General features: G+C 57.0%; 1 protein-coding gene across 1 annotated transcript in view; it reads left to right on the forward strand.

The window, feature by feature from the left end:
- The window catches only part of ttc6 (tetratricopeptide repeat domain 6), a 564332-nt gene that overhangs the window by 498151 nt on the left and 48114 nt on the right, over positions 1-18067 (forward strand). The window contains exon 30 of the mRNA XM_038780915.1: positions 12484-12709. Coding sequence (XP_038636843.1) covers positions 12484-12709 — 226 coding nt within the window. The remainder of the gene's footprint in view (positions 1-12483; positions 12710-18067) is intronic.

Below are 18067 nucleotides of genomic sequence, written 5' to 3' on the forward strand. Positions count from 1 at the left end.
TTATTCAAAATTTAAACTTTATGTCCTGCCTGACCTCTGCACGCCACTCTTATTAGGCCTGTATTTCCAGTGCAACCTCAAGAGCCTCACCCTCAGCTTCGGCGGGCCCCTGCCCCCAATCACTATCTGTAGCCTAACCATGCTGCGCATCTCCCCCCCCCCCCCCCCCCCCCCCCCCCCCTCCATTCTTCGCCAATCTCACTCCAGATTGCAAGCCAGTAGCTACTCGCAGCAGGCGATACAGCCTACAGGATAGGGTCTTTATCCGATCGGAGGTCTGACGGCTGCTCAGTGAGGGGATCATAGAGGCCAGTAATAGTCCCTGGAGAGCTCAGGTGGTGGTTGTCAAGACCGGGGAAACATTTTGCATGGTCGTCGACTATAGTCAGACCATAAATCGCTTTACGCTCCTAGACGCGTATCCCCTCCCCAGAATTGCAGACTTGGTTAACCAGATCGCCCAATATCGGCTATTTTCCACGGTGGATCTGAAGTCTGCAGACCACCAGCTCCCCATCCGCCTGGAGGACTGCCACTACACGGCGTTCGAGGCCGATGGCCGCCTCTTCCATTTCCGTGTTTCAATGAGCAATGGACCGAATGGTAGACCAGTACGGGCTGCGGGCCACGTTTCCGTATCTGGACAATGTTACCATCTGGGGCTATGACCAGCAGGACCACGACACCAACCTCCACCGTTTTCTCCAGACGGCACAGAAATTCAACCTCACTTATAACAAGGAGAAATGCGTTTTCCGCACAAACAGACTGGCCATCCTCGGCTACGTCGTGGAGAACGGAGTCCTGGGCCCAGACCCGGACCGCATGCGCCCCCTCATAGAACTCCCCCTCCCTCATTGCCCCAAGGCCCTCAAACGGTGCTTGGGGTTCTTTTCATACTACGCCCAGTGGGTCCCTCAATATGCGGACAAAGCCCGCCCATTCTTTAAGGCCACACGATTTCCCGTCTGCTGAGGCGCGCCAGGCCTTCAGCTGCATCAAGGAGGACATTGCCAAAGCAGCCATTGTGGTGAATGAGATTCACACGGTATTATAGTTACCAATGTCACTCTGTTCCAAGTATATACATGTATCAATATTCTAAGTGCAGTTGCACTACCTGACCACCAGGGGGAGTAGCTCTGGGAGTACTCTAGAGTTTGTACTGGGCTCTCCCCTTGGCTCTGCCCAGAACTCCTCCCCCTGGAGCTGCTGTATAAAGATCCGTGCCACAGAGTCAGCCAGCCAGTTCACCGAAAGTTCAACGGCTAACAGGCTGGCTCTGTTGTAAGTATATTAAAACCGCTATTCTAATCCTACAAGCACGTGTCCGTAGAATTGATGGTTCCATCAATTTAATATACTTACGAAACAGTCGAAGTAAATCATGGAAGCAGCCCTCAAGCCCGGACGCCTAGAACTCGACCCGCAGGATGCAGAGGCTAAGGAAATTTTTTCTCACTGGCTGAGATGTTTTAAAGCCTACCTGGCAGAAGCCAGCACCGCTGGAACAACGGAGGAACAAAAACTCAGCCTACTGCTCGCGAGGGTAAGCCACAGAATATCCACACAGCTAAATCCGGCCGGTTCCTACACCGCAGCGCTGGCGATATTGGACAAAATGTACGTTAGGCCCATTAACGAGGTTTATGCACGCCACGTGTTTACGACACGCCGTCAGCGGCCTACTGAAACGCTAGCTGAATTTGTACGGGAACTGAACAATCTTTCTAATGACTGTAATTATCAACCCGTTACCGCGGCTGAACATAGGGAGCTTGCTGTGCGGGACGTTTTTGTAGCGGGCCTTAGATCTAACTATGTGCACCAACGACTGCTAGAAAAGGGGGCCCAGGACTTAGATACTACTGTGGAGGCTGCTACCACTATTAAAGTCTCCTTCCGCAGCCTCACCTCGTTTCCCGCAGACCCCGCGACCTCATCGTGGACCTCCGACCAACAATCCCCCCAGGCCTGTGCCACATGGCCCCCCAGCTACCGTGCTGCCAAAGCCAGTTACTCTGTTGCCCCAGCCAGCTACTCAGCTGCTCCAGCCAGCTACTCAGCTGCCCCGGCCTGCCATTTCTGTGGCCAAAGCCAGCACCCGCGGCAGCACTGCCCAGCCCGATCCGCGACCTGCAGCAGCTGCGGGAAGAAAGGCCACTATGCCAGAGTGTGCCTCGCGAAAAGGGCCCCAGTTTCTAACTCCCCAGCAGTTAGAACAAATTGCTCCCAACACCAGCGGGCACACGGGGCTCGAAACGCTGCGGATTACGCCCGACTCCATCCCCTCCCACCACGTGCGATCCATGGGGGCCGCCATCTTGGCAAACCCCCACCATGCGGCCGGCCACGTGCAACTCATGGGGGCCGCCATCTTGGACGCCATCTTCCTCGCCGCTCACCACGTGCGATCCACGGGCCCCATCTGCATCTGCATGCTCAGAAAGCTCATCTGAAGACTACGACTCCCCCGGACACTCATCACGCGGCCCGCAACTCAGCGCAGTGATCCGGCATCAAGCTCGCCAGAACGTACCGGCATCTACTCGACCGGACGCCCACTCGGAAGACTACGACTTTCCCAGGCACTCAGCACGCGGCCCGCTACTCAACGCGGTCACCCTAGATCAATCCAGCCCCAAGCACCTACGAAGTTCGATGGCGGAGGTCCAGATCAATGGGTACAGCACGCCATGCCTCTGAGTATTTTAATAGCTACACTATCAACAAATTTAAGATGATCAGTCGAGCTCGTAGCTGCTCTTTCAAGCTTGTTCGAAGTGACAGACATTTATACATAGAGACCTGGGGCGGGATTCACCGACCCCCCCACTGGGTCGGAGAATCGCCGGGGCCGGAGTCAATCCTGCCCCCGCCGTGTCCCGAATTCTCCGACCGGCAAAAAGTCGCCAAAGCGTCAATCTCGCCTCGGAGAAAGGCGGGGGCCGGCGGGAGGCTATGGGTCCTAGTGCTGCCCATGTGTCACGTCGGCGTAAATCACAACAGCTATTTAACAGCGTCAACCAGTGCTGATGGTTGACGCCGTTCAGCGCGGAGGTAGGTCACCGGCGTGGGGGGTGGCCACAGGAGAAGAGATGGCGTGGCCGCAGTCTGTGGGTGGGGGGAGAGGGGTCAGGAGGGGTGGGGGGAGTTGGTAGGGGGTGGTGAGAGCGAGTGCCGGGGGGATGATGGTCGGGAGGGGGTGGCAAGAGCGAGTGCCCGGGGGGGGGGGGGGGGGGGGGGGGGGGGGGGGGGCGAGAGCGAGTGCCGGTGGTGGGGTGTTGGGAGGGGTGCTGAGAGCGAGTGTTGGAGGGGGGGGGGGGTTGGGAGGGGTGCTGAGAGCGAGTGTTGGAGGGGGGGGGGGGGGGGGGGGGTTGGTAGGGGGTGGTGAGAGCGAGTGCCGGGGGGGATGATGGTCGGGAGGGGGTGGCAAGAGCGAGTGCCGGTGGTAGGGGTGTTGGGAGGGGTGCTGAGAGCGAGTGTTGGAGGGTGGGGGGGGGTTGGGAGGGGTGCTGAGAGCGAGTGTTGGAGGGGGGTGGGGGGGGTTGGTAGGGGGGGGTGAGAGCGAGTGCCGGGGGGGATGATGGTCGGGAGGGGGTGGCAAGAGCGAGTGCCGGGGGGGGGGGGGGGTGTGTGGCGAGAGCGAGTGCCGGTGGTGGGGGGTTGGGAGGGGTGCTGAGAGCGAGTGTTGGAGGAGGGGGGGGGGGGGGTTGGGAGGGGTGCTGAGAGCGAGTGTTGGAGGGGGGTGGGGGGGGTTGGTAGGGGGTGGTGAGAGCGAGTGCCGGGGGGGATGATGGTCGGGAGGGGGTGGCAAGAGCGAGTGCCGGTGGTGGGGTGTTGGGAGGGGTGCTGAGAGCGAGTGTTGGAGGGGGGGGGGGGGTTGGGAGGGGTGCTGAGAGCGAGTGTTGGAGGGGGGGGGGGGGGGGTTGGTAGGGGGTGGTGAGAGCGAGTGCCGGGGGGGATGATGGTCGGGAGGGGGTGGCAAGAGCGAGTGCCGGTGGTGGGGTGTTGGGAGGGGTGCTGAGAGCGAGTGTTGGAGGGTGGGGGGGGGTTGGGAGGGGTGCTGAGAGCGAGTGTTGGAGGGGGGTGGGGGGGGTTGGTAGGGGGTGGTGAGAGCGAGTGCCGGGGGGGATGATGGTCGGGAGGGGGTGGCAAGAGCGAGTGCCGGGGGGGGGGGGGGGGGGGGGGGGGGTGGGTGTTGGCGAGAGCGAGTGCCGGTGGTGGGGGGTTGGGAGGGGTGCTGAGAGCGAGTGTTGGAGGAGGGGGGGGGGGGGTTGGGAGGGGTGCTGAGAGCGAGTGTTGGAGGGGGGTGGGGGGGGTTGGTAGGGGGTGGTGAGAGCGAGTGCCGGGGGGGATGATGGTCGGGGAGGGGGGTGGCAAGAGCGAGTGCCGGTGGTGGGGTGTTGGGAGGGGTGCTGAGAGCGAGTGTTGGAGGGGGGGGGGGGGGGGGTTGGGAGGGGTGCTGAGAGCGAGTGTTGGAGGGGGGTGGGGGGGGGGGTGGTAGGGGGTGGTGAGAGCGAGTGCCGGGGGGGGTGATGGTCGGGAGGGGGTGGCAAGAGCGAGTGCCGGGGGGGGGGGGGGGGTGTGGCGAGAGCGAGTGCCGGTGGTGGGGTGTTGGGAGGGGTGCTGAGAGCGAGTGTTGGAGGAGGGGGGGGGGGTGGGAGGGGTGCTGAGAGCGAGTGTTGGAGGGGAGTGGGGGCGGGTTGGTAGGGGGTGGTGAGAGCGAGTGCCGGGGGGGATGATGGTCGGGAGGGGGTGGCAAGATGCGAGTGCCAGGGGGGGGGGGGGGGTGTGGCGAGAGCGCGTGCCGGTGGTGGGGGGTTGGGAGGGGTGCTGAGAGCGAGTGTTGGAGGGGGGGGGGGGTTGGGAGGGGTGCTGAGAGCGAGTGTTGGAGGGGGGTGGGGGGGGGGTGGTAGGGGGTGGTGAGAGCGAGTGCCGGGGGGGATGATGGTCGGGAGGGGGTGGCAAGAGCGAGTGCCGGTGGTGGGGTGTTGGGAGGGGTGCTGAGAGCGAGTGTTGGAGGGTGGGGGGGGGGGGGGGGGGGGGTGCTGAGAGCGAGTGTTTGGAGGGGGTGGGGGGGGTTGGTAGGGGGTGGTGAGAGCGAGTGCCGTGGGGGATGATGGTCGGGAGGGGGTGGCAAGAGCGAGTGCCGGTGGTGGGGTGTTGGGAGGGGTGCTGAGAGCGAGTGTTGGAGGGGGGTGGGGGGGGTTGTTAGGGGGTGGTGAGAGCGAGTGCCGGTGGTGGGGGGTTGGGAGGGCTGGTGAGAGCGAGTGCTGGGGGGGTGGGGGGGGGGTGGGAGGGGTAGCGAGAGCCAGAGCGAGTGCCGGGGGAGGGGGGAAGAGTGCGAGTGCTGTGGGGTGGGGGGAGGGGGAGTGCCGGGGAGGCCGGGAGAGTGGCGGGGAAGGGAAGAGTGTGAGTGCCGGGGACAGTGTGAGTGTCGGGGGGGTGGGGGAGATCAACCACCTGGCCAGGCGCCATCCTCCCACAGTTCCATGCAGCCCATGGCACCTGGCTGCCCGGGGGGGGGGGGTACGGGCAATGATGACATGCTGTCGTTGTTCCCCCCCCCCCACCCCCCCCCCCCCCCCCCCCCCACACACACACGCCGTCATGTTTTCTGATCAGCCAGCGATGTTGGCCACCGTGGCAGCAGCCGCTATTCTAAATGTTGCCCTGGAGGAGGAGGAGGAGCAGCATGGCAGAAAGGCGGCGCAGGCTGCCGCAGAGGAGCATGCCGCAGAGGGGCAGGGGGCAGGCGCCCAGGCTGGAGGGCCACCCACCCGACAGGAGGAGGGGGAGCACAAAGAGGAGGAGCATGGGGAGAGGGTGGAGGATGTCGTGGTGCCACAGCGACGGAGACATCCGAGGAGGCCCCATGTGTATCGGCCCCGTTTGTCGTACCGGGACCTCACGGACCGGGAATGTAGGAGGAGACTTCGGATGAGCCGTGAAACCGTGGCACACATCTGCCACCTGCTGGCAGACCTGGCATCGCGTGGCACTGGGGGAGGACACCCTCTCCCCATGTCTGTCAAGGTTACTGTGGCCCTGAACGTTTATGCCACGGGATCATTCCAGGCATCGAGTGGGGACCTGTCCGGCATCTCGCAGATATCGGTGCACCGGTGCATCCGGACAGTGACAGACGCCCTTTATGCCATTGCGGACCGCTACATCCAGTTCCCTGTGGACCGAGCAAGCCAGGATGCCCGGGCAGTGGGCTTCGCTGCCGTGGCCGGTTTTCCCATGGTCCAGGGGGCGATCGATGGGATGCACATCGCCGTGCGGCCACCTGCAGACACAGGGCTATGTTCGCCAATAGGAAGGGCACGTATTCCATCAACATACAGGTGGTCTGCGACCACCGCATGATGATCCTGCACACCCGGTACCCGGGCAGTGTTCACGACTTGTACGTGTTGTCGCGGTCATACATCCCCGGCATGTTTGAGGGACGCCACCCCAGGCTGAGGGGCTGGTTGCTGGGCGACAGGGGTTACCCGTTGCGGTCGTGGCTGATGATGCCTATACGGAGGCCACAAAGTGATGCAGGGAACCGCTACAATGATGCCCATGCAGCGACAAGGGGTGTGATCGAGAGGTGCTTTGGGCTGCTGAAGATGCTTTTCAGGTGCCTGGACCTCTCTGGGGGGCCCTCCAGTACCCGCCAGATAGGGTCGGCCACATCATTGTGGTCCTGCTGTGTCCTGCACAACATCGCCCAGCAGAGGGGCGATGTGCCGCAGGCAGAGGAGGAGGGCGTGGAGGAGCAGGAGGAAGAGGCGCAGACCACCCCAGATGAGGGAGATGGGGGCAATGGTCAGGGCAGACGGGCTGGTCATGAGCGGGTGGCTGCCCATCATTGCCGACTGGGCCAGAGGACACGGGACAGGCTGATAGCCGCCCGGTTCACTGACTAGGGGCATAAGAATCGGCGAGTATGGCCACATACTGCACACCATGGCAACATCCGACCACCCTCAATCCCCCCTCACCCACCCAGCACCAACACCCTCACCCCCCTCCCACCAACCCAGCACCAACACCCTAACCCCCCCACCCACCCAGCACCAACACCCTCACCCCCTCACCCACCCAGCACCAACACCCTTACCCCCCTCACCCACACAGCACCAACACCCTAACCCCCCCCCCCCAGCCACAACCAACCACCTCCACACCACCCCTCCATTGCACATCCACCTGCGGCACAACGGGCCGGGCTCACACGGTCGCCGGTGGAAGCGTGTCTATTGCAGGCCATGGTGGATGATGACGACCCGCTCTGCGATGAGCTCCTGACTCCTCACCGTTGGACAATGTCTGACCCATGGCCACAGTACCACCATCCACCCGGACCATCCCTGCATGCGGCCGTGCCACTGCAGCGCACAGTCCCATCCTTTGCCCTGGGGGATGGAGAGGGCGGCCTAGGTGGAGGGGGGGGGGGCACACTCACCTGGGGCCGACGTCAGACACACACACACACAAACACACACACACACACACACACACACACACACACACACACACTAGAGCTCAACGTACATGACACCCCCACACGCTTCGGACAGAGCACAAAGGCAACTTCTGTCGGTGTGAAAGTGATTTTAATAACAAACTGTCCATACACGTGCCCTAGTCCCTAAAACTCGTCTGTGCCCTTCACCTGTGCCAACTTACTCAGTGTCTAATTGTTTGGCCTTACGGGCCCTTTGACTATGCCTAGGTGGTTCCCCAGACGGTACAGCAGAACTGGAGGTGGACTCCTGTGATTCCTGCCCCCTGACTCGGGATCCCTTTGGCGGCCGTTTCCTGGGGCGGCCCGGCCTAAATGGGCCAAGCTGCGGCTCGTGCGACTGGGATGGCGAGCTGCCAGCCTGTCCTGCCCGTTGCCCACCAGATGCACCTGGGACGGAAGGGGGGAGAGTCCGAGCTGCCACGGTGTTCCGGGACATCCCCTACAGGGCGACCTGGGACGAGCCCCAGCACCACCTCCTCCCTTGGGATGCCCGATGGCCCCCGGGCCTCTACATGGGTCGGGGGTGCGAATGGACCGGCCATATGACGCCCCTCCGACACCTGGCGCTGCCAGTCCTGGAGGCCCATGCTGGTATCAACAAGGGTGTGCAGGTTTGCAACCATGGAGCTCAGGGAGTTGACCATCCTTGTCTGTGTCTGGGCGATGCCGGCCAGCACCTGGGCAATGGCGACGATGCCCTCAGCGATGGCCTGCAGAGACTGGGCCATTGCCTGCTGGGACTGCGCCATGGCCTGCTGAGACTGGGCCATTGCCTGCTGGGACTGCGCCATGGCCTGCTGGGACTGCGCCATGGCCTGCTGGGACTGCGCCATGGCCTGCTGGGACTGGGCCATGGCCTGCTGAGACTGGGCCATGGCCTGCTGGGACTGCGCCATGGCCTGCTGAGACTGTGCCATGGCCTGCTAAGACTGGGCCATGGCATTGAGCGTCTCTGCCATCTGCCGCTGGTTCTGGCTCATGGCTTCCTGTGCGAGGGAAGCCAAGTCCTAGGCCACTGACGCCGCCTGCACGGAAAGCCCCAGGCCTCTCATCCTGCTCCCCACGTCTGACACCGTCGCACCCATTCCTTCCACCGCAGACGGCAGCCGTGCGGTTTCGGCCTGGGTGGCACGCATGACCGGCACCACTCCCAGCTCCTGGACGCGGTTGGATTCCTCCTCCACCTGCGTCTGCAGCTGCTGCAAGCCAGCCATCATCCCCTTCCTTCGTCCCAGGTTTGGTGGCTACATCAGGTCTATGGGTGGGTGTGGTAACTCTAGGAACCCGGAACCCGTCTGGGCGGTAGATGTTCGCTTGTGCCAGGATGCCCTCCGACCTCCCGGCCCCTTGGCTGCTCCTACCTCCACCTGCTGTACCGGTACGGCTGTGCTGTGCGCACCAGTGAGTGTACCAGATGCTTCATCACTAAAGTGCCCAACTGAGGTGAGTGTCTCTGCGATGGTGGAGGGTGTTGGAGACAGCAGTGGTGTTGTGTCGTGCGCATCATCAGACTCCGAGTCCATGGTCCCCTGGGGAGGCACCTCGTCTCCACCCATCCGCGGTGTGTCACTGTCCTGTCGTCCAGTCTCATGTGTGGCCGTGTCCTGGGTAGGGCTGTCCTGGGTTGGGGTGTCCTGGGTACGTGTGTCCTGGGTAGGGCTGTCCTGGCTCGGCTGCGATGGGGACCTGTGGCTGCTCCCTCGTCACTGGGTGTCACACGCCTGCGTCGCCGCACCCGCATGAAACGCGGGCGTCGTCTCCGTGGTGCTCCATGTCTCTACCTCTCCGGTGGCCGCCCTTGGGGGGGCCTGCGGGCGTCGCACGCCAGAGGGGCTGGGTCTCTCTCTCTCTCGTGGCAACCCTGGGGCATCCTGCGGGCGTCACACGCCAGAGGGGCTGGGTCTCTCCTCTCCCGTGGCCGTCCTAGGGCATCCTGGGGGTGGTTGCCATCCGCGGGGACGGGTGCCTCGACGTTTGATCCTGCAATACACAATACAGCAGCATGGTTAGACACACAGGCGGTGATCGGGGATATGGGGGAGGGGGATATGGGGAGAGGGGATAGGGATATGGGGGATATGGAGAGGGGAAATATGGGGGAGGGAAAATATGGGGGATATGGGGGAGGGGGTCTATGGGGGAGGGGGTTCTATGGGGGAGGGGTCTATGGGGAAGGGGGATATGGGGAAGGGGGATATTGGGAGAGGGGATATGGGGGATATGAGGGAGAGGGAGGGGGAAGGGCCGTGGGTGGCTCACTTGCTGGCGGGCTCCCGACCTCTGCATCAGCAACCTCCCGGTCCTCGGGTCCGCCTGCCAGTTCCAGGGCCCTTTCCTCATAGACGGTGAGTTGTCTCTCATCAGCTGTGCCCCCTCCAGTCCTCTGATGCTCTCTGTTGTTGTCTGCACGCTTGTCCTGTGGGAGGTGGGCGGGTGGGGGGCAGGGGTAAAGGGCAACAGTGTTAGACAGGTGTATGACTGCACGACAGCGGTTGCGCGTATATTGGCAGAGGTCGCAACACATTAGGATTAGGGTAGGGCCAGGGTCAGGTTCACGGTTAGGGTTAAGGTAGTGTCAGGGTCAGGGGTAATAGGGTTAGTTGCACGTTGGGGTGTGCCGCGCACGGGGGGGGGGGGGGGGGGAGAGAGACGGGGAGACGACTCACCCTGGCAGCCCTGTCAAGGTCGTTCACCTTCTTGTGGCACTGGGTGCCTGTCCTTGGTGTCACAGCCACAGCGCTGACGGCCTCTGCCAGCTCCCTCCACAGGCGCTGGCTGAGGCGTGGGGTGACCCTGAGGCCATATCCGGGGTACAGGGCCTCCCTCCTCTCTTGTACAGCGTCCAGGAGCTCCTCGATGCCGCGCTCCTGGAACCTTGGGGCTGTGCAGTGGCCGGCCATGTTTGCAGATCTTTCGGAGGGGGGGTCGGAGGCCATCTTATGTGCTGTGACACCGAGCGGCGTTAATTACGCCGCCCGGCGTCAAGTGACACGCTGCATCCACAGCGGGTGACGACGTCGCGAATGGCATCACGCCGCTGCTAGCCCATTCGGACCCGGAGACTTCACGATGTTTGGGGGGCCCGACGCCGGAGTGATCTACGCTGTTTTTGGCGCCGGGTCCCGGCCATCGCACCGATTATCGGAGAATCCCGCCCCGTTCTCTGCAATCAAAAAAAGTATGTTGAAGCCTGAGGTCTGTTTTGAATTATCTGGGTGCTTGGGGTTCTCTGTTGTGTTCCTCGTGGTAATGCTCTGCCAATCAGAGTTGACTCATCAACCAATCAGCAGCCTTTTCTCCTGTCGTATGCTTCATATTTACCAAAATTGCTGAAGTTTTTTGAAGAGTTCACTGAGAGGGTTCATGAGGGTAATGCTGTTGATATGTACATGGACTTTGAAAAGCTATTCACTGCAGTGCCCAATTAAATTGGGCTGCATAAAGACCTTTGGCGGGCTGCATGCGGCCCGCGGGCCGTAGTTTGCCCACCCCTGATCTAGATCTTGGTATGTAGGGAACAGTTTCAATGTTTGTGGATGATACAGAACTTGGAAGCATTGTAAACTGTAAGGAGGACAATGTAAAAGCTCAAAAGGACACAAACAAGTTGGTGGCAGATGAATTTCAATACAGAGAAGTGTGAGGTGATTCATTTTGGTAGGAAAAACATGGAAAGTGAATCTTAAAAAATGGGTGCAACTCTTAAAGGATGTGCAGGAGCGGAGGGACCTGTGTATATAGATCATTGAAGGTGGCAGGACAGCTGGAGAGAGCAGCTAATAAAGCTTTATAGTATTCTAGGCTTTATTAATAGTGGCATAGAGTGCAAGAGCAAAGAGGTATGCTGACCTTTATACAAGACACGAATGAGACCTCATCTGGGGTATTGAGTGCAGTTCTGGGCACCACATTGTAGGAAGGTGGTGAGAGCGCAGAAGAGATTTGGATGAATAATTCCAGGGATGAGAAACTTCAATTATGAAGATAAGTTGGAGAAGTTGGGACTTTTCTCCTTGCAAAGGCCAAGAGGCTAGAGGTGTTCAAAATCATAATGGGAGTGGGCACGGCAGCACAGTGGTTAGCACTGTTGCTTCACAGCACCAGGGACCTGGGTTCGATTCCCAGGTTGGGTCACTGTCTATGCGGAGTCTGCACGTTCTCCCCGTGTCTGCATAGATTTCCTCCCACAAGTCCTGAAAGACGTGCTTGTTAAGTGAATTGGACATTCTGAATTTTCCCTCTGTCTACCCGAACAGGTGCCGGAGTGTGGCGACTAGGGGATTTTCCCAGTAGCTTCATTACAGTGTTAATGAAAGCCCACTAGTGACACTAATAAAGATTATTATTATTATTTACTGTTCCTGCTCATAAAAAGGATCAAGAATGAGAGGGCACAGATTTAAAATGATTTGCAAAAAAAAAAGCAAATGCTATTAAGAAAAAACTTTATCACACAGCAAGAGGCTTGGGTCTGGGAAGCATTGCCTGGAATTAATCAAGGCATTCAAGATGGCATAGGATGATTATTTGACTAGAAACAATGTGCAGGAATATTGGTAAAAGGCAGGAGAATGACACAAATCATAATGCTCATTTGGAGTGCCAGTTCAGACACAATGGGGTGGCTCTGCGATTCTCTTGTGACTTTTAGCAGTTCTGCATCTAAAACAAGCTAGGCTGAAAATGCCAAATTAAGGATTCTGGTATATTTGACTACATATGCGATCAGAAATAATTGAGAATTTCATTTAATATTTAATATTTGGCAGCTTTATTTTCTTACGGCTATGATTGGATGTGCAACATACAATTCAGTCATTTGTCAAAACAAGTGTTTTATTGCTTAATTATCTGATACATGATTAATGAGTACAAATATGTAAAATATATGCTAATTTCAAAGGCATTCCACCAATGAAATGTTATCATTTTAATAATCTCAATGTATTATTTCCCAGGCTCATGACTACTACACCAAGGCAATTGATCTGCAACCAAAAGATGAATCTGCTTTGTTGAATCGAGCCATATGCCGTGTTCTGCTTCGACGTGCTGAAGAGGCATTTGAAGACTTTGCAGAAGCTATTAAACTTAGTCCTTATTCAGCTCACATATATTTCAACAGAGCAAACCTCTATGCCACTCTAAAGCAGTACAAAGATGCAGAGAAAGATTACTCACAAGGTAAGACAAAATACATATTTTCACAAGTATTTTGTTGAGTGACATGTGCTCCAAGGTGCATTGAAACATTCCAAATAAACATTCCCAAGTCTTAATTTCAGAAAAAAAAACATGAAACTTACTTGAATTGGATATTTATTCACAGAAAGGTAACTATCTACATTCTATGAACTAAATTTGCATGTTTATATGCATGCTTTAGATAAGAGTCTTGAATTAATAATTTCCTTGATTTAAAAACCTAAACTAGATTTTTCCTTTATGGTCTGAGGGCCAGTCATAAATGTAACAATGTATGGCAAAAATCAACTGGATAGTTTAAAATTGGCACAGGCGCACACTACTCACATGCAACTTGATGCACCATCAATTGGACTCGAGTCGTAGTGAAGTTCCAAACAACAGGCTTTAATACGCTAGATGTGAGCCCGGCAGTGGTCGTACAGAGAAAGGCCGGCTGCCAGCCAACACGAGCTCTTATACCCCGCCTTGTAGGCGGAGCTACCAACCTCTCAACCAATTGGCAGAGAGGCACATGACTTGCCTGGGGCAATGGGCAGCGAGGCTGCTGTACCGTTGGCAGCCTGGTTCTCCGGTAATATGATCTCTCTAGCCATACTACCACATTCACCCCTTGTGGAGAAAGAAGCGGGGGGGTGGGAAGGAGTGGCGGGAGAGACCGGGTTGGGGGGGGGGGGGATATTGCCCATAAACCTGGTAGTATGACTAGAGACCTTCTCGGGTAGTACCGAGGTAACTACCCACTGGCCCGTGACGAACGTGCAAGAAAACCATGCTCTATACAGTGTACAAGAGAAAAAAAACAACAATAACCATAGTAATAATAATAAAATACATCGGCAAGGAACATGTGCAGAACATGAAAGTCCATAAGGTCCATCAAATTGACTCGATCAGCCGGATGGGTGCTTTCGGTGTCCTCCTGGACCTGCGCAGCGGCGCCGGTGACGTTGGAGCAGTGGTCATCCGTGACTCCAGGAGCTGTGGTCGTGGTCCTGTGTCCGTACCCCTGGTCAGAGTTGGTGGTAGCCGGGCCGGGGGAAGGGGTTCCTGTGCGCTGGGTTGCGGGGGCGCTGGGGGCACTGGGGGTGGTCGGAACTGGGGGGAGGGTGTTGGTGTTGGGGGGTGTGGCCGCACTCCGGCGGGTGCCAGGTCCCGAAGGGAGACCGTGTCCTGTCGTCCGTCGGGATACTCCACATACGCGGACTGTGGCTTCGCGTGGAGTAACCGGACTCTGTCAACCAACGGGCCGGACTTGTGCACCCGCACATGGTTCCGGAGCAGGATGGGCCCGGGGGTGGCCAGCCAGGTCGGGAGTGGGGTCCCAGAGGAAGACTTCCTGGGGAAAACAAGAAGACGTTCATGAGGTGTTTGGTTCGTGGCAGTACAAAGGAGGGACCGAATAGAGTGGAGGGCGCCTGGGAGAACCTCTTGCCAGTGGGAGACTGGGAGACACCTGGGCCGCAGGGCCAGTAGGACGGTCTTCCAGACCGTACCGTTCTCCCTCTCGACCTGACCGTTACCCCGGGGGTTATAACTGGTCGTCCTGCTAGAGGCGATGCCCCTGCTGAGCAGGAATTGACGCAGTTCATCACTCATAAAGGAGGGCCCCCGATTGCTGTGGATGTACGCGGGGTAACCGAACAGGGAGAAAATGGAGTGGAGGGCTTTGATGACAGTTGAGGTGGTCATGTGGGGCAGGGGATGGCAAAAGGGAAGCGGGAGTACTCGTCAATCACATTTAAAAAGTATATGTTGCGGTTGTTGGAGGGGAGGGGACCCTTGAAGTCCATGCTCAGACGTTCAAAGGGGCGGGAAGCCTTTACTAGATGCACCTGCTCGGGGCGGTAAAAGTGCGGTCTGTGCAAATGTAGCAATCCCTGGTCACGGTCCTGACCTCCTTGATGGAGTAGGACAGGTTGCGGGTCTTAATTAAATGAAAGAAGCGGGTTACCCCTGGATGGCAGAGGTCCGCGTGGAGGGTGCGGAGGCGGTCTATCTGCACGTTGGCGCAGGTACCGCGGGACAGGGCATCAGAAGGCTCGTTGAGCTTCCCAGGACGATACAAGATATCGTAGTTATACGTGGACAACTCGATCCGCCACCGCAAGATCTTGTCGTTCTTGATCTTGCCCCTCTGTGCATTATCGAACATGAAGGCTACTGACCGTCGGTCTGTGAGTAAGGTAAACCTCCTGCCGGCCAGATAGTGCCTCCAATATTGCACAGCTTCGACAATGGCCTGTGCCTCCTTTTCCACCGAGGCATGGCGGATTTCTGAAGCGTGGAGGGTCCGGGAAAAAAAGGTCACGGGTCTGGCCGCTTGGTTGAGGGTGGCTGCCAGAGCTACATCGGACGCGTCGCTCTCGACCTGGAATGGGAGGGACTCGTCAACAGCGCGCATCGTGGCCTTCGCAATGTCAGTTTTGATGCGGCTAAAGGCCTGGCGGGCCTCCATCGACAGGGGGAACGTGGTGGATTGGATGAGGGGGTGGGCTTTGTCGGCGTAGTTAGGGACCCACTGGGCATAATAAGAAAAGAAGCCCAGACAGCGTTTGAGGGAGTTGGGAAGGGGGAGTTCCATAAGGAGGCGCATGCGTTCGGGGTCGGGGCCTATCACTCCGTTACGCACTACGTAGCCGAGGATGGCTAGACGGTTAGGTGCTAAACATGCACTTATCCTTATTATACGTGAGGTTAAGGAGTTTTGTGGTTCGGAAGAATTTACGGAGGTTGGTGTCGTGGTCCTGCTGGTCATGGCCGCAGATGGTGACATTGTCGAGATACGGGAAGGTGGCTCGTAAATCGTATTGGTCAACCATTCGGTCCATCTCCCTTTGGAAGACCGAGACACCATTCATGACCCCAAAGGGAACCCTTAAAAATTGGTAGAGTCGCCCATCTGCTTCGAACGCAGTGTACTTTCGGTCATTCGTGCGGATGGGGAGCTGGTGGTAGGCGGACTTAAGGTCCACCGTGGAAAATACTTTGTACTGTGCGATCCTGTTAACCAGGTCGGCAATACGGGGGAGAGGATACGCGTCCAGCTGCGTAAACCTGTTGATGGTCTGACTGTAATCGATGACCATACGGTTTTTCTCCCCAGTCTTAACCACCAGCACTTGTGCTCGCCAGGGACTGTTGCTAGCCGCTATGACCCCTTCCTTCAGGAGCCTTTGGACCTTGGACCGGGCAGCGCGGGCGGGGGTGCCCGCAGAAATAGCAGTGGGGGCTCATGGGCTTGTCTGGGCGTCCTGCAGCGCAGATCTGGGGGTCCGAGTTGGCGGGGGGAGGGGGCTGTGCCACGCTGCCCAAGGGGCTGCCGCGCGGCAGGGGGCATACGCACGGGGGTTGTGGGCAGCGACCTCCAAAGAGGATGCAAGGGTCCGTGCCTCAGTGAGGCTGAGAGCATCCTTCTCTAACAGTCTCTGCCGTATTTGGGGTGACTGCATGCCCGCCACAAAGGCATCCCTAATCAAGAGTTTGGTGTGCTCCGCAGCAGTGACCTGTGGGCAGGCGCAGTTTCTCCTAGGACAATGAGGGCCCGATAGAATTCATCGAGGGACTCACCGGGGAATTGTTGCCTTGTTGCCGGGAGGTGCCGCGCATAGACTTGGTTTACTGGCCTGATGAAGTGTCCTTTTAGGAGATCCATGGCGACATCATAGTCCAGTTCATCCTCTATCATCGAGTAAACGGAGGTGCCCACGCACGAGTGGAGGATGTGGAGTTTCTGCTCCTTTGTTGGTTGATTTTCTGTAGTAGAGAGGTAGCTGTTGAAGCACGCCAGCCAATGTTTAAAAGTTGCTGACGCGTTTGCAGCAGGCAGGCTGATCTGGCATAATCTGTAGTTCCATTTTCAAAGTCAAGCGTATTAAATTGATGCACCATCAATTGGACTCGAGTTGTAGTGAAGTTCCAAACAACAGGCTTTAATACGCTAGATGTGAGCCCGGCAGTGGTCGTACGGAGAAAGGCTGACTGCCAGCCAACACAAGCTCTTAAACCCCGCCTTGTAGGTGGAGCTACCAACCTCTCAGCCAATCGGCGGGGAGTCACATGACCAGCCACAGCCAATTGGCAGAGAGGCACATGACTTGCCTGGGGCAATGGGCTGCGAGGCTGCTGCACCATTGGCAGCCTGGTTCTCCGGTAATATGATCTCTCTAGCCAGACTACCACACAACTGTACAGCTCTCTATGTAATTTGGTAATACACAGCCCTTGCTACCATTTTCTTGACACTTCAGATACCTCAGTATAGTCAGGCTGCTTGTCAAAGTCAAGTGTTGGATGAACATTTATTACCAGGATTATTGGCGACACCATATTCAGCCCCATCACAAGCTCTGTTTAATTGCCACTAATCACATTCTCTTTCCCTGACACTTTCTCAAACTGAGCCGGGTTACTTTGCAATTTTGCTTCTCTCTTTGATGCTGAGTTGAGTTCTAAATCTCATACCCTATTTACGACTACTATTTGTGGTGATTGTAGATCTGAGTAGATGCAATACAACTGAGCAAGCACTAGAGGGAGCACGGGAGAGCTATAAATACACAGGGACAGGAAGTGAGGACACACTTCACAGAAGGGAGAACTGGTAGCAGGACACAGACACAGGCAGACAACCTTTGAGGTAGCCGCAAGTTAAGCTCTGAAGACAGAACAAATTCACAATAAAGCATCTTCTCCAACTTTGAGACTAGGAGCTTTATTAAGACACAAGGAACAACACATGGTACCAGCAGTGGCTTCAGACGCTTGCTACAAGACAACTCAGCTGCAGACACAGAAAGACCAAAATGGCAAGAAAAACTCCTACTGGACATTCGACTTGGGAAGACATCGCTTATTCGAGGTTGTGGGTTGGACGCCCACCTCAGCTGGACATGACCGGCAATGTAAGAAATGTCTGGAAAATATTTAAACAAATGTTCGATTTTTATATCATAGCTAATGATTTAGCAGCAGCCTCAGACGAAATTAAAATAGCACTGCTCATCGCAGGACATGAAGCTAGCAAAGTATATAATGGATTTAAATACTCAAACGCTGAAGACAGCAACAATTTACAAATAATACTAAAACAATTTGAAGAGTACTGTATGAAATTTGAATAGCACTGTATGCTCAGAGGCCAAACTGCACGGAGACTGAGTGATGCAAAACTCAAACAATCACTATCAAAACAAAAAGGGTTCAGTCAAGAAATCGCGAGTGAAAAGTACAGATCAAAAAGAAGAACTAACTTGAATTTTTCACAAAGCCAAAACGCTGAAATCCAGTCCAGATCGAAAGGAAAAGGTAACTTACAACTTTCAGAAAGAAAAAAAC

The sequence above is a fragment of the Scyliorhinus canicula genome, chromosome 2 (genome assembly GCF_902713615.1).
Source record: "Scyliorhinus canicula chromosome 2, sScyCan1.1, whole genome shotgun sequence".
NCBI classification, from domain to species: domain Eukaryota; kingdom Metazoa; phylum Chordata; class Chondrichthyes; order Carcharhiniformes; family Scyliorhinidae; genus Scyliorhinus; species Scyliorhinus canicula.